The 14,122-nt window shown below is 41.1% G+C and overlaps 1 protein-coding gene across 1 annotated transcript; it reads left to right on the top strand.

Annotated features, from left to right (window-relative positions):
- The first annotated feature begins 2,370 nt into the window (after window positions 1-2,370).
- On the top strand, window positions 2,371-11,397 carry ICOSLG (inducible T cell costimulator ligand). The gene is made up of 6 exons (XM_065741628.1): window positions 2,371-2,459; window positions 4,396-4,436; window positions 6,168-6,530; window positions 7,113-7,397; window positions 8,304-8,471; window positions 10,751-11,397. Exons 1-6 carry the CDS (start codon window positions 2,446-2,448, stop codon window positions 10,759-10,761), a joined length of 882 nt encoding a protein of 293 aa, XP_065597700.1. The 5' UTR covers window positions 2,371-2,445; the 3' UTR covers window positions 10,762-11,397.
- Window positions 11,398-14,122: the final 2,725 nt, after the last annotated feature.

Genomic DNA, 14,122 nt, shown 5'->3' on the forward strand with positions numbered 1-14,122 from the left:
TATAAAAAACATTTAAAAACAGTTTTCTATATGATCCACTTTAGTTGATTGTTCAAAACAGCTTCCAAACTCATGCCTTATGTGCTTCAGTCTCAACTCAGAGCTCATCAGCAACACAAGATCAACACAAAAGCATACATAAGCTACACTTAGATCCACAAAATGATTAACTGCATTTTTATTGTAATCTTCTTTTTAATATTCCTACTGATAATCAGTAATATTAATATCTACATATCTTTAATTTGCAGAGCAACTATCCCTATTGCACTTTACACCTGTTTTCATAGAGTAAATTTAATCTTGACATTTTATATAAATATATTTGTGCTTTAAAATATCTCACCTGTTCAGCTATTGCAAAGATGACTCTTAAGCATTATTATTAATTATTAGTATTCATTAGCTTTCTTCCCAGAAAACTACAACTATCAGAAACAGTTTTTATTTGTACAAACATATCTAATCTTTCTACCTTTTGGGAAGGCTGAGGTTTGAAGTTAGATTTGATAGAACCTCTATACCCTAACGTTTTAGTTCTAACAAGAGATGAGTTACTTTATGCATCTCAGTCAAGATTCTGACAGTCATTGGTATCCAGACTGAGCTCTAATGGATTTCTTAATTCCAATCATGTGTTCTATGAGGGGTAAGAAACGGCACGCTGAAGAAGTTGTCCTGGAAACCAGCATCTATCTTTTGGAGAAGAAAAACTTTAGCTGGATGGTCTGTAACAAACATCCCCTTTCCTGTTCCTTACATAAAGACCTCTGCATTTAGCTTTGAGTTTGGACTTAAGCTGCGGCTGCACTCTTGCAGTTCTTACTGTTAATGCATTAAAACCAAGCTAATAAATCAATCAATGAATAAATTAATTAATTAATGCACCCCTCCCCCCCCAAAAAAAAGAAGAAAAATCCTGTCAAAAAGGCATTTTACACTCCAAAGCACGTGAACTCACTCTATTTCTGTGACAGTACCTTTCATGTTATCCCTTGAGTACTAACAAATCTAACAATAATTAATTAATAATTAATAATTAATAAATAATTAGATTAATAATTAATCTAATAACAATCTAACAAATCCTATCCCTAATCTCTTGCAAGCTCTGCCCTCTTTTCCAACCCTTCTCTGACTCTGTGTTTTTTTTCCCACATGACTGGTAAGGAAGAACAAGAATGACCAGTTGCGATGGCCACCCATCAATTATGATGGGTGTCCCATCCCTGGAGGTGCTCAAGGCCAGGTTGGATGGGGCCCTGGGCAGCCTGAGCTGGTGGGAGCAGCTCTGCACACAGCAGAGGTTGAGACAGAATGGATCCCTTCCATCCCAAACTATTCTGTGACTCTATGATATGTTTTGGTGCAAGAAATAAATCGACTGCTACCAACATTTTCTATATCCATTGTAATTCTTATCTATCTTTAAGTATAATGTAGTCAACTCTACCAGAACCAGGTTAACGGCGTGCAGTTTATCAGCGGTGTGCAGATTGGCTGAAGAATTGTTGGCTCAAACACTTTAAGCTGAGAGCCCTCCTCCTTGCCCATGGCAATAGCATTTAGTGTCACAGAATCAAGAAATGGTTTGGGTTCGAATGGACCTTACGGATCATCTAGGTCCATTCCCCTGTCACAGGCAGAGTTACCAACCACTAGCCTATAATCTTGCCTAATACTGGAGTTTCTTGCTCCTCATGGACAAAACATTCAGTGTTCCCAGGGTGACTTGGAAACTTAAATCAAACAAACATTAGCACAGCAAACATTTTTAGTGACCACCACTGCAGCATGCATTTGCAGCACAGGTTTGTGCCGTGTGCTACAGGGGTGTCAGGAGCGTGAAGAGATGACCCAGTTGGTGGGACAACAGCAAACACACCGAACACCGGCACCGAGATGGAACCAGAAGCCAAACAGGTTGAACGGGAACCCTGGCTTTGAAACATTTGACTATGGCTACAGCACCTTCTACGAAATGCTTTTATAGCAACTTCTATCTTTTACCTTCTAAGTATAATCACGTGCCACCTCAAATGTTGATGAGGGCCATTCACTAATTAGACAACAATCGCCGAACGTCAAGGTTGGAAAAGACCTCGAAGATCATCGGTCCAACCCTAGCAACCATAAACCTAATCTCTCTTGAAACTCGTTTTGAAACGTCATTTGTCAGCCGAGATCCAGCGACCCGGGGCAGCTTTCCATCGACTGGCAGATTGCACAACCCGCTCCCAGCTCCACCCGGACGGGGCCGCCCCGCTCCCTTTCCAAGCGCAGCTCCAGCCCCAAGGCAGCGGGTAGGGTGCTGCCCCGAGCCCTAGGCTGGGCTCTACCGGTCCCAGCCCCGCGTGCAAGCGGAAATCCCCGGCGGGGAAAGGGGTGGGGAGTGGAGCCTGAGCTATCCGGCAAGGCACAGAGCGGCTCAGGTAGACTGCGGCGATGGATCGGCGCGGGTGAGTAAGCGAGAGGGCGGCCGGGCAGAGGCGGGTGCCCCGCGATGGTTCTCAGCACGCAGCGCGGCGTGGGCAGCTCGAGCCGTGCGGGTGGGAGCGGCTGGAGAGGGGCCGGGGGGTATAGGGAAGCTGGGTACCTCCACGAGACGCCCCGCAGCCCGACGGGTGCCAGCGGGGAGAGTGGTGGGCGAGCTGTCTGCCCCACGCGTGTCCACGGTGCGTTGAGTTTTATGGAGCTTTCTTTTTGTTTAGGTGTGGGGGGTGGATGAACGGGAGAGGGGCCGATGGTTTCGATGGGGCAGATTGGTGTTGTCTGAAGAAAGCAGATGGTAGCAAAGGGTCACAGACAGTCCTTTTATCAGCGCCCACTGTTGCAAGCTTAAGATCAGCTTTTATAGGGTTACTTTGTGCCGGAACGGCACCGTCGTTTGACTGTAGAATAAGCAGCGCATGAAAAAGTTCAGATGGTGGTAGAAAGAGTTAACTCACTAAGCAAGAATGTAAGAAAATGAAAGAGGAAGTAAAACTTTCTCCCATTTCACATGACAAAAAAAAAATAGTAGAAGGTGTGGGAAAAAAATGGAGAAAAACCTAACACCTAATTTTAAAACGATAATAATTTTTTTAAAAAGAGCTACACTGGGGGTTAGTGTGTCAGACACATACATAAGGGGCAAAGAGAGATTTCACAGCTCACTGCAGACAAGAGCACCCTCCCCTTTCCAAAAGGAGCTTGGCATTAAGCAGATTTGGGCTGAGACAGCCCACACAACCGCAGCTGCAAAGTCCTCAGAGAATGAGCATCTGTTGGTCTGTCCACCAGTACCTATGACATAATCTACTGAAATAACAGATCAGATTTGCTCATGTGTATTAAAAAGCGGATTCTGGCTGATTAGACAAGAAATCACTGATATCAGCAAATGCCTCCTATGGGAAATTCCTTGCAGAGTCCCAAAACTAGCAGTCAATTCTCATTCTCCATTTAGTGTAAATGACTCACTGTATCCAGAATTTCTAACTTGGGTGGGGAACAGCAAAACAAATACAACCCAGGTTTAAGAAATACATTCAGGTGAGCTTTGAGCCAGCTATCTACAAGCCTGACACATGATATACAGATGCTCCTGCAGCGTGTACAAATACAGCAGAAACAGTATAAAACCACATGTGCCCTAAGATGCTGCCAGGAATGCAAACAAAGCTGCCTCCTTGGAGTATTTAGTTACACACACGTGGGAGACCTCAGGGCTGACTGCAGATTTGCTGAAGTGAGTGCTATGCTTCTCTTTCTCAAAGCCCTCTAAGGGTAGCAGTACTCAGGCCTTGTAAGTACATCAAACTGGGTTTTCTTGTATCAGCTACCAGGTGCAACTCTGCTGGGGAGTTCCCTCATTGATTACTTCTCCAAAGGAATAGAACACACCAAACGCTTTCCAGCAAAACTTTTGAATGACTCTGTGCTATTGCTATTTCCTGTTTACGTTTTATTAAGGACTGAAGACACTCTGCTGCTTGTGGGGTCATAACTCTAAAAAACAGGATGCAGAGCTCTAACCCAAATCTCAGCCTGCACAGCTGCTTGCCTTCCAGCGTCCTGAGTACAGGGCAGGGATAGTGAGGCCTCCATTCATCTGTGTGGTTTGCCTTCAGTGGGAAAGATGGGCACAACACCAGGTTTTCTGCTCTGTTTTTCAGTATCAGTGCACTTCGCTTCTGTTTGTGGTGTGGCCTCAGCCACCCACCCCCTGATTATGTTGTTTGAACAAGAAGTTTTGCAGCTGTCAAAAACACAAATATTTAAAAAGAATTTGCATAATTGTCACTGGTACCATTCCTGCTGCTGTACTGAAACAATGTTATGCTTATTGCATGTGTAAACAATCCAGAAACTAACACCTATATTGTAACATTTCTGTTTGTTTTTTTTTTCTAGCTATGGATTTCTGTTACTGTCCCTTCACATCCTGAGAGCTGGTAAGTTGAGAACCCTTCAGTTAAAATGAATTTGTCCTCCTTTAAAGTATTTGTCCAGATAAGCAGATTACAATTTAAATACCCGAGTGTTTTCAGCACAACGCTTGATAACTCCTCACTGAGATGTTCCTGTGGCACACATCAAGGAATGAAGATCAGTTTCAGTCCATTTTCACATACAGACTAGCAAGGCATCATAGGGATGCTTTTACTCAAAATTGCTCTACTTGTTTCACAGACATCCCCACTTATCCCTAAGCACCAACAGGAGTCCTTAGAAGTGGATGCTGATAACCAATCTAACGTGTTTGCATCAAGTCAGCACTTGTAATATAGCTAAAATTATCTATTACTGTATCAAGTACCAAGTATTAGCACATCTTCCACTATACTTCCAGACATCTCTTTCAGATGAAAGATAAGGTTAAAGGACACCACCCGATGATATTTACATATTTCAAAAGGTGTCTCTCCATTCTTCCTAAGTGACTGGGAACTACCTAATGTCGTTAAGGAAACTCTGTGCCTGAAACCAGGACAAACTCCACCAGTTTGTCACAATGGATGCTGGCTGGCCCATCCTAGAGAAGACCAGTGAAGGAGGTGCCTCCAGATAATGCTTTTTGCAGGATCGCTTTTGCCACTATTTCAAGGAGTTTCCTGAACACCATCTTTGCCACAATTCAAGCCTATTGCTTTCTCCTCATGCCCAGGAGAGAACAAGGGCCTGGGAGCAGATAGCCTTCCTCTCCACACTGTTTTTAAGCCAGGTGCCCAACCCCTCAGACATAGGTGAACTCACTCTGAAACCACTTCCGAGGAGGAGAGGCTGTATCTGTCCTACCAGAGGTCTGGAAAGGGGCACTGAGAGCCAAATATGGTGCTTGCGTGTCTCAGGTGGCTCTCCGAGGCTGTAAGTGCCTAATGAACATGTCACTGGCTGTATATGGGCATGGTAGTTTATTTGTTCAGAGGGTGACGCTTGTCATAGCATTTACAGTTTTTATTACTTACCTGCTTCAAGACACACTAGGGTTGTTTTTTTTACCTGCTTGTTTATTTTTGTCTAAAAATAGCAGTAGCACTCCCTTATCAGTATTTCCAGACCTTGTGATTTCCTTTTGCAATTTTTTTAATTAAAATATAGTGATTATTGACACAGTTGGACTTGAATATGTGCCTGCAATCAGTTTAGTCTATCTTCCAGCCATGGGGCTGGGAACAGTTAGACTGGTTGACTGTTGGATTAATAAATGAAGTGGAAAGCTTTATGCTGTAAAAGGTCCCTTTGGAAAATGTATAGACAGACAAATAGACACAGAATTAGCCGCTGATGAAGAGGAGCAGGTCAAGAAGGAGCATTATCACTTGTTACAATACTAATACTAGAGTCATAGAATCATTACTGTTGGAAAAGATAACTAAGATAATTTAGTCCACTCATCCACCTGCCACCATCATACCCACTGACCTCATCCCTCAGTGCCACTTCCAGACAGTTCTTGAACACCTCCAGGAAACAGTGACTCCACCACCTCCCTGGCAGCCTGTGCCACTGCCTCACCATTCTTTCTGAGAAGAAATTGTTCCTAACATCCAACCTGAACCTCCCCTGGTACAACTTGAGACCATGCCCTTTTGAGTCCAACTGTAGTAGAATGTACCTGAAAAAAATATAAATTTGCTTTCATGCAACTTCCCTTTATTCTCCCTCTCTCTTTATTCTTGTAGTTACTGCACTGGAGAAGATCGTCAGTAAGCCTGGGGGCAACGCTATGCTGAGTTGCATTTATCCAGGAGGAGAATTAAGCTTAAATAGCCTGCGAGTATACTGGCAAATAGCTGATGATGAAGATAAAGAGCTGTGTCAAGTAGTACATGCACTGATCTCTGGTCAAGACAATGAAAGTCTGCAGTGCAGTCAATTTAAAAACAGGACTCAGTTACTATGGGATAAACTGGGAGACGGCAATTTTTCTCTACTACTATTTAATGTCAGACAGAGTGATGAGCATACGTACCAATGTATAGTGATGCACACAACTGAATATACCAAAGTGATTCACCAGGAACAAGTGGTTCTCAGCCTAGCAGGTAAGAATTCTTATCGCTTCCATGTTTGCCCAAATTCTAATTCCAGTGGTTTTAGTGAGTGCCATTTTTATAGCATCTTTAAGTACGTACTTGTTTCCAACTTAACTTGGACTCAGTGATCCTTTAGGGGTCCCTTCCACTTTGGGATATTCTATATTCTACTTCAATACTTGATAGGAATTAAGTCTACTTATATTAAATGTTAGAGAATCTACAGCTGTAACAACCCTTTATCCAGTGTTGTTTGGTGGCTTTTCTTCTTCTCAACCTGGCTGTCATTAATATGCTGTACTTTCATTATTATGAGATTAATGAATAAGTCATTGACATGCTCTCACAGATGACTGGGTCACAGCAGCTTAGGAAGTTGCTTTCTTCCTTTGGATTTGGCATCAGCTTTCTGCCCTTCCAGTAGTTCTCACAGACTCCTGGCTTATGGACCAAGCCTACAAACATTTTCCTTTAAAGTTGCGAGGGTCTCACATAACCCAAAGCTTCTGTTTCAGAGTCCATGTCAAGATTCTATATTTTCAATATATTTCAAAGTTTTGACAACCATTTCCTTTTTCCCTTTCTCACCAGCTAGTTACAGCCAACCGATACTCAGTGGGCCAATAAGAAACAATTACAGCACTGGAGAAGAGGTGACTTTCAGCTGCAGATCTGACAATGGGTACCCTGAACCAAATGTTTACTGGATAAATAGAACAGACAACACACGCCTGCCTCAGTCAGATTTTAATATCACCCAACATCCCGACGGCACTTACAGTGTCTTGAGCACACTGAAAGTTAAAGCAACTTCTGATATGCAAATAGAGTGCTTCATAGAAAATAAAATACTGCAGGAAAATATATCAGCCAACTGTAAGTTCATTTGTGATACCTCCTGTTTTCTAGATAGCAGATATATTATTAACCAGTGTGGCTCTGTCTGTAGAGATGCACTAACATAGGACATAAAAAGCAGTAGTTTTTCAAAAAAAATTGAAACAAAAAACTTCTAAAAACCTTTGGGTTCCTTGCATTACATTATTCTTCCAATGGTGCCAAGCAGCTGATCCGCAATGCCCAAACCTCCTGTCTGATGGCTTTGTAGCACTCATATTTACTTTGCACTTTGTCTAGTTCTGAAGTTCTACTTTCAGTCCCCAAAACTCAACTCAGTGCATTGCTTGAAGTAGGCCTGTAGCAAACAGTTATTAGCCCAATAGAACACTACTAATATCACAAGTGTAGTAGACTATTTACTGCCAGCATAAGTGACCAATAGTAGGAACAGAAAAACAGCCACTGTTTTTCGCAAAGACTGAAAGCTATAGAAAAAAATAAAAGCTTTAAGAAGTTACAGCTGTAAGACCAATAGTGAATGTAACAGTCCCTAAGCAGCTACGGAGAGAAGCTATTTGGAGTGGTAGAGCTTCTCCTGAGGTGGCTGTTCAGTCTTGTAGTTCTTGGTCCTGGCTCCCACCACCTTTTTCACCAGCTCAAACGTGCAGCGTCCCAAGATTAGCAGAAAAGAAAAATGAAAATGAGGAAGGTCACAGGTGTGCAGTATGATGACAAGGGATTAAGTGGCTCTATACAATTGTATTAACAGAGCATCTAAGCTGAAAATATGCCATGCTCAGAAGGAATACCTTTATAAGCACAGCGAGAGGAATAACAAATAATTAGTCCCTTAGTTTGTGTGTATAAGATGTAGTCACATCACTGCCTGATATGAAATGATCAAATTTAAAACCTATGACATCCTTTTTCTATTTATTCTAGACACAGAGTTGCAGCAAAGCAACTGTTCTAGCACAGGAAGTCACAAAGACCCAGAAAAACGTGGACATGGTCCTCAAGCAGCTGCAGTTGTCATTCTCGTGGCTTTTCTGGCTGTGTTAACCTGCTGGCTGAAGAGGCGGAGGTCCTCTAGACTGGTATCACACACAGGTAATGAGGCCCTTCATTTGTCTTTCAGGGAAGACATGGGTCTGGTGGGGTAAAGCTCTTGCCCAGCCTCTGCAGCAGCTGATAGGGGCCATGTTCTTTCTTCAGAAATCTTTGCATGGTGCTGGGCAACTCTGTTCCAAAACATGGATAAGCACTGTTGTTTCAAGCCCAAAAGTCTATCCTTGCTGAAGCAGTGACCTAGATTGTAAAGAAATAGAGTATGGACCCCATTTTGCTGTCCAAAGAACATTTAGCAGATGAAACCCTCAGCTTTGGTGAATGTTGCTTAATGTTAATATCGATAATGCAAAGACTGAGATTATCCTACACACTTAAACACTATTTGTTTCAACAGATGCCCAATGAAGTGAGACAGCAGAAAACTATACTATAAATATTTTACTCTATTTGACTCAAGAGTGACTTAACATCATAGGTCCATTGCTCATGTTGAGCGCAAAGCATTTGGGTTAGATTTACTGCATTATATGAACTCAAGGATATAAAGTAGAAGCCCTATACTTCTCTCAGCCCTTTCCTCAAACTGTAAGTGTTGCCAGAAGTGTCCTGAGAGTTTCATTTCCAGTAACATATTTCAAGGCTTTAGTCAAAAGGCACCACCCATCAGTAAGGAAATCAAGTGAGCTGGCTAGAGCCATCTCCCCCTCTACTCTGTAACTGCTCTGCAGATATGTGGGCAAAACTTGACAAACTGGTTTAAATGCTGATTCCTCAAGTCTAGACAACAGTGACCACTGATCATATTAATACCCATGATAAAATGGCTGTTCCTTGCTTTCTTAGGCATCTCATCCTAGAAAGTTTTTAGCTACACAGACAGGTAATTAACTTTATGTCTACAAACCTGAGCCTGTACATAGCCAATAGAAAAAAAGTACTAATCACTCATTTCCAAGGAAAAGCAAGGCTCAGAACTTTAGCATTTTCATAATCAAGAGTACAGTGATGCAGGATGGCATGTTTAACAACTCAATATTTATAACAGATGGGGAAAAAACAATGAAAAATCCAAGACATTTAGAAAAACAAACTCAGCACAGACAAGTTAGGAGAGCACAAAGGGAATGAAATGTCTGCCTATTAATTTGGTAATTTTTGCTGAAGCAAATTATTGCTAACAGTCTTTACAGAACAGGCAAAATACCATGGGTTCTACCAAAGCTTGTAACAGCTGAAAGAATAGTCTGCATTAACATATTCAGTGAATGAATGCACCAATTGATAATATCAAGCAGAAGCAAAATAACTCAAAAAAAAAAAAGGAGAATGCCAAGAACTAATGTTGTAATCATGCAAACTAAATCAATGGACAGCTGTTTTCCCGAGCCATCACGCAAGCACAATCTGATCCACAAAAGTTTTGTTTGCTAAATATCAACAGACACTGCACTGTGTCCCACAGGGTGTAATGTAGAAAGAAGGATGACTTTAGGAAATATTTTCTTCATTCCTATGCGCTGCATTAACATAAATTCTAGCAGTTTATTAAAGGTCAACCTTTTCCTCCCCTGACTTATCCCAGCCCCTATGCAATTAGATCTCTGAGCTTAGTCCATAAGTACAAAAACCTCTGAGATAAATAAAAGTAAATATTTATTTTACACTGAAGGCTGCTATAGCAAAATTTATTAAAAACAGAGCAGAAACCCTTGCCTTCCAGATGCTGTATTTTCCTTGGCATGTCTCTGCATCGTTTGTGGAAGAGGAGGTGGGACAGCAGTTTTTATCTTTTCAGAATCTGTCACACCTCCAGGGGCAATTTTCTGCCAAGGAAGGTGTGGAAGACACCGAAGGCAGAGGGTCCTAAATCTTTTGGGCATCCCAATTTGAGGGCAACTTAGACCAAAACCAGAGAAATAAGGATGATCCAGGGAATATGGTCACTGATGAAAGACTCACTGTTTTTGTTTAGACTGAGAGAGGCAAGGACATACAGAGACACAATAAGAATCCTCTTTAGATTTAAACTGCATGTTAGGAAAACAACTTTTCTAAGGGTAATAGTTGAACACTGCAACTGGGAGTCTCTGAAGGCTGTCAAGTCTCCATCAGCCCAGGCACAGTTAGCCTGTTGATGATTCTTATGGGTCCCTACCAACTAGGGATATGCCATGATCTCTTTCTCTGATACTATCTTAAAAGAAACCAGCTGGCAGCTTGTTCTATTGTTTGTAAAGGAAAAAATAACACTAGGAGATGATTATGTGGTTTTTTTTTCTTTAAAACTTTTCTAAAAATCAGTCATTTTGTTTTCACAGCACCCATCTAAAGGGAACATCTGCCAACAACTTTGGCAGCTGGAGCTGCATCAAGAGGAGCATCACCCCTTGCTTCAACAGCAGCATTGCTTGTAATACAAGCGACAGGTTTCTGTACAGTATGTCAAAACTGATGGCAAAAAGCTTCTCCAGCAGAAGAAAAAACAAAATCCATTGGATTTCTGCTCTGACCAGGAGTTGCATCTGACCTGCTAACTGCTTCAAGTGGTTTTCAGTGATAGCCTGTCAGTATTTTGAGCTCTTATGCTAGGGAAGAGCAGTGAGCCTGGCACTTAACTACTCTGTTCCAGAGTCTCTCAGTCATCACCACTGAGGAATTTGTTTTGAGCAAGAGTGGTCATGTCTCAGGAACATGGGAATTACTGTTTCCTTCTTACCCTGACAGTGACTACTGAACATGAAGATGCAGCTAAAAATGAAGAGGAAAAGAAAACTGAAGGACTTTGTAGAAAGTGAAATGTGTCTTTTTTCACCTTTATCTACAGTACATTGTCTTTGTCTGGTTTCACCAACTACATGTTATTATGTATAGAATGAGCTCTACTATCTTGACCTGATGCTAATGAAATAAGTATTGCCACAACCAGGATAAGCACTGAATGTATGAACAAAAAAAAACCTCCTTTGAAGGCACCTTGATATTAAAATTTTATTATTTACTGAATATTCTACCAAAAAGGAGACTTAACTTTCTACAGAAGCTGGTGGTTATTGCAACAGTCTGTGGAAAGCAGATTAAAAACAGTGCTCTCTCCTATGCTGGTGTCAGTTACCTTAACACACCTCTCTTTGGATGAAACAAAAAATCCCTATTCAGGCTCTGTTCAATTCAGGTTGAATGTAAGGCCAGCAGCACCCAAGCAGATTTTTGAATTTTTTTTTTAAACCCTCTTCTTGTCTCATCCTTTCATCAAAGACAAAGGAGTGTTAAGTGATCAGTATGTTAACTATGAATGTTCTTGACATGTTGATGGCTAAGGGAATGAAAGGGAAGAAAAGTGAAGAACTGCAATTGCTTCCATGCGCCATCATCTGTGGCTTGCTGGTTCAGCCCTGATTGAGCCAGGAGCAAATAGATGAAGATAGCAAACAATAAATGTGGCTGATAGCCTAAGATTTTAAAGGAGAATAAATCAATATTAGTTCTCTTCTGTTGTGGTGGACTGTGGTAATGATTTTAATATTGAGTACTGGAGAAACTCCTGCATCAGTTTCTAGAGTAAAATTCTTCTATTTTTGTAAGTCACAGCCTTGTTCATCCCAGCTCCACTGGCTGTCCAGCATCAACCATGAGTTAGGAAGTTTTTGTTTGTTGTTTTTTGTGTGTTTGTTTGTTTTAATCAAGATCAGCTTTCAAGTCCTACTGAAGCAAAAATAAAATTTATCTTTTTCTCCCTTCTTGCAAAACCCAGAACCATTTAGTGACATTCTGTTGAAATAGTACACCTACATGGGCTTGGAGTTGGCTGCTTGCCATCACTGTAAGCATTTTGTGGGAGTCTCATGGGCTTGGTCTTCCTGTCATTCAAGGGAAGGTACAGTACAGCTTTCACTTGATGCAGTCTGGGCTCACTCCCCAATTTGAGTAAGATAAACAAATGAAAAAAATCCAAGCTACAACTAAGTAATTAAGCTCATGTCTCCTGTTTAGGCTGCAAGTAACTGTGTACAATAGTGTTTTAAAGACATTTTATCTACTAATGTTAGAAAAGTATTTGTTATATATTATGGTATATTTTTTAACTTTTAATGTCTGTGAAAGCTATTCTTTTATTTATTAATTCCATTTTAGACACACATTGTTTTCCAATTTACAGCCATAACATATTCTATCAGGTAGGACATTTAGCTCACAATGTGTGTCAGATTAAGTAGGGTTACTGAAATGCTGTAAGTTAAGTAACCACTTTTCCTTGTCTTCCCCCTTGTCCATTAATTTAAGTGTTTAATATTTTCTGAGCCCGTGTCTAGTCTTCAGGCGAATTCCTTGTAATATTTGCTGAAGACATAACGCAAACTCACAGACACCTTTAAAACATGACTACCACCTGCACAGATGTGAAAGGCATTTCCTGGTGGTCTAGAGAGCCTTTTTCCTCACTCTCTGCCCTGTGAAGTCGTTTTGTGTAACCTCTTTAGTGCCACTGTAACTGACAGAAGCCTTCTGTAGGAACACTTTTCCTCCTTTATATTCTACTAGTACAAAACAAAAAAAAAAACAGTGCTTCAGAGATATAATCACTCCACAATACACTGTTGAGATAATATAGACCAGAGGAGTTCTTAATTCCAGCTAACTTCATGATACATAGTGAATACATCTAAACACAACAGCTTGCTCTTGCAAAATCCGTACTTTTAACCGGTTTAAGTTTCCAGCTGTTTTTGGAGGCAAGGAAATCCTAGATGATAATTGTTTGCTACTCAGAAATTTTGTAATGACAAACTATGTTTATATTTTAAATAAAAAAACTATTAATTCTTCTTTATGTTTGACTTAGTCTATCAGTATAATCAAGATGAGCCACTCTAAAGCATTGCCCCAGCTAAGGCAACAGTTCCACTGTCAACTGGACTCCTTGGGGCATGCAACCAGTTCTTTTCAAAGTGCTCAGACGAGGAGGGACTGATGGAACAAGCTTTTGCTACATCTTGCTCTCCGCCTTGAACAAATGGAACAAAATCTGGGCTGTAGCTCAAAAATAGCACAAAGCCTGGGCTGAGACATCCTTTGCTCACCCACCTTAGCAACCCCTTAGCTGAGCAATGGTACAATGATCCCTCCCACTTCCAGAACCAAAGCCTTTACTGCGCTGTCCCAAGTTGGCATTGCACTCGAACATCAGCATCATTCTATCTCCTTCCATTAAAGATATTAGAACACATGAACTGTACCTTCCAAGCAGATTAAACACCTTGCACAGAAAAGCATTGCTTTTGTTGTGCTGCGGGAAGACTCTGAGCAATAGACTTTCACAGAAAAGCGAAAGGTTTTCATTGTGGGATGGCTGGTAAACCACAGAAGGAAAGCCCCGAGAGAAAACATACGTTGCTACTTAGTGATCTGAATCCATCCTTAGTGTAGTCAAATTTCTTGTTTAAATCTTTTCATCTGTGAAAGCTGAACTCAAAAATACTTCCCTTTTTTTCCACTTCAACAACCATGTCTCCAACCACTTTTCCTCACTGCTCATACTACATCAGTAAGTTTTAGTACAAACTGCTTTTTGCAAATCACCAGAATGACTCTTTGCATATTTGTGGCAATTAATTAATTAAAAAGACATCAAGGAAGAAAGACAAAAAGACAAAGCATCTGGACTTCTCCCAGAGCACTGTAGCTCCCTTTAG

Source organism: Cyrtonyx montezumae, unplaced genomic scaffold (genome assembly GCF_038088225.1).
Source record: "Cyrtonyx montezumae isolate F1298 unplaced genomic scaffold, pur_monq_1.0 scaffold_3, whole genome shotgun sequence".
NCBI classification, from domain to species: Eukaryota; Metazoa; Chordata; class Aves; order Galliformes; family Odontophoridae; genus Cyrtonyx; species Cyrtonyx montezumae.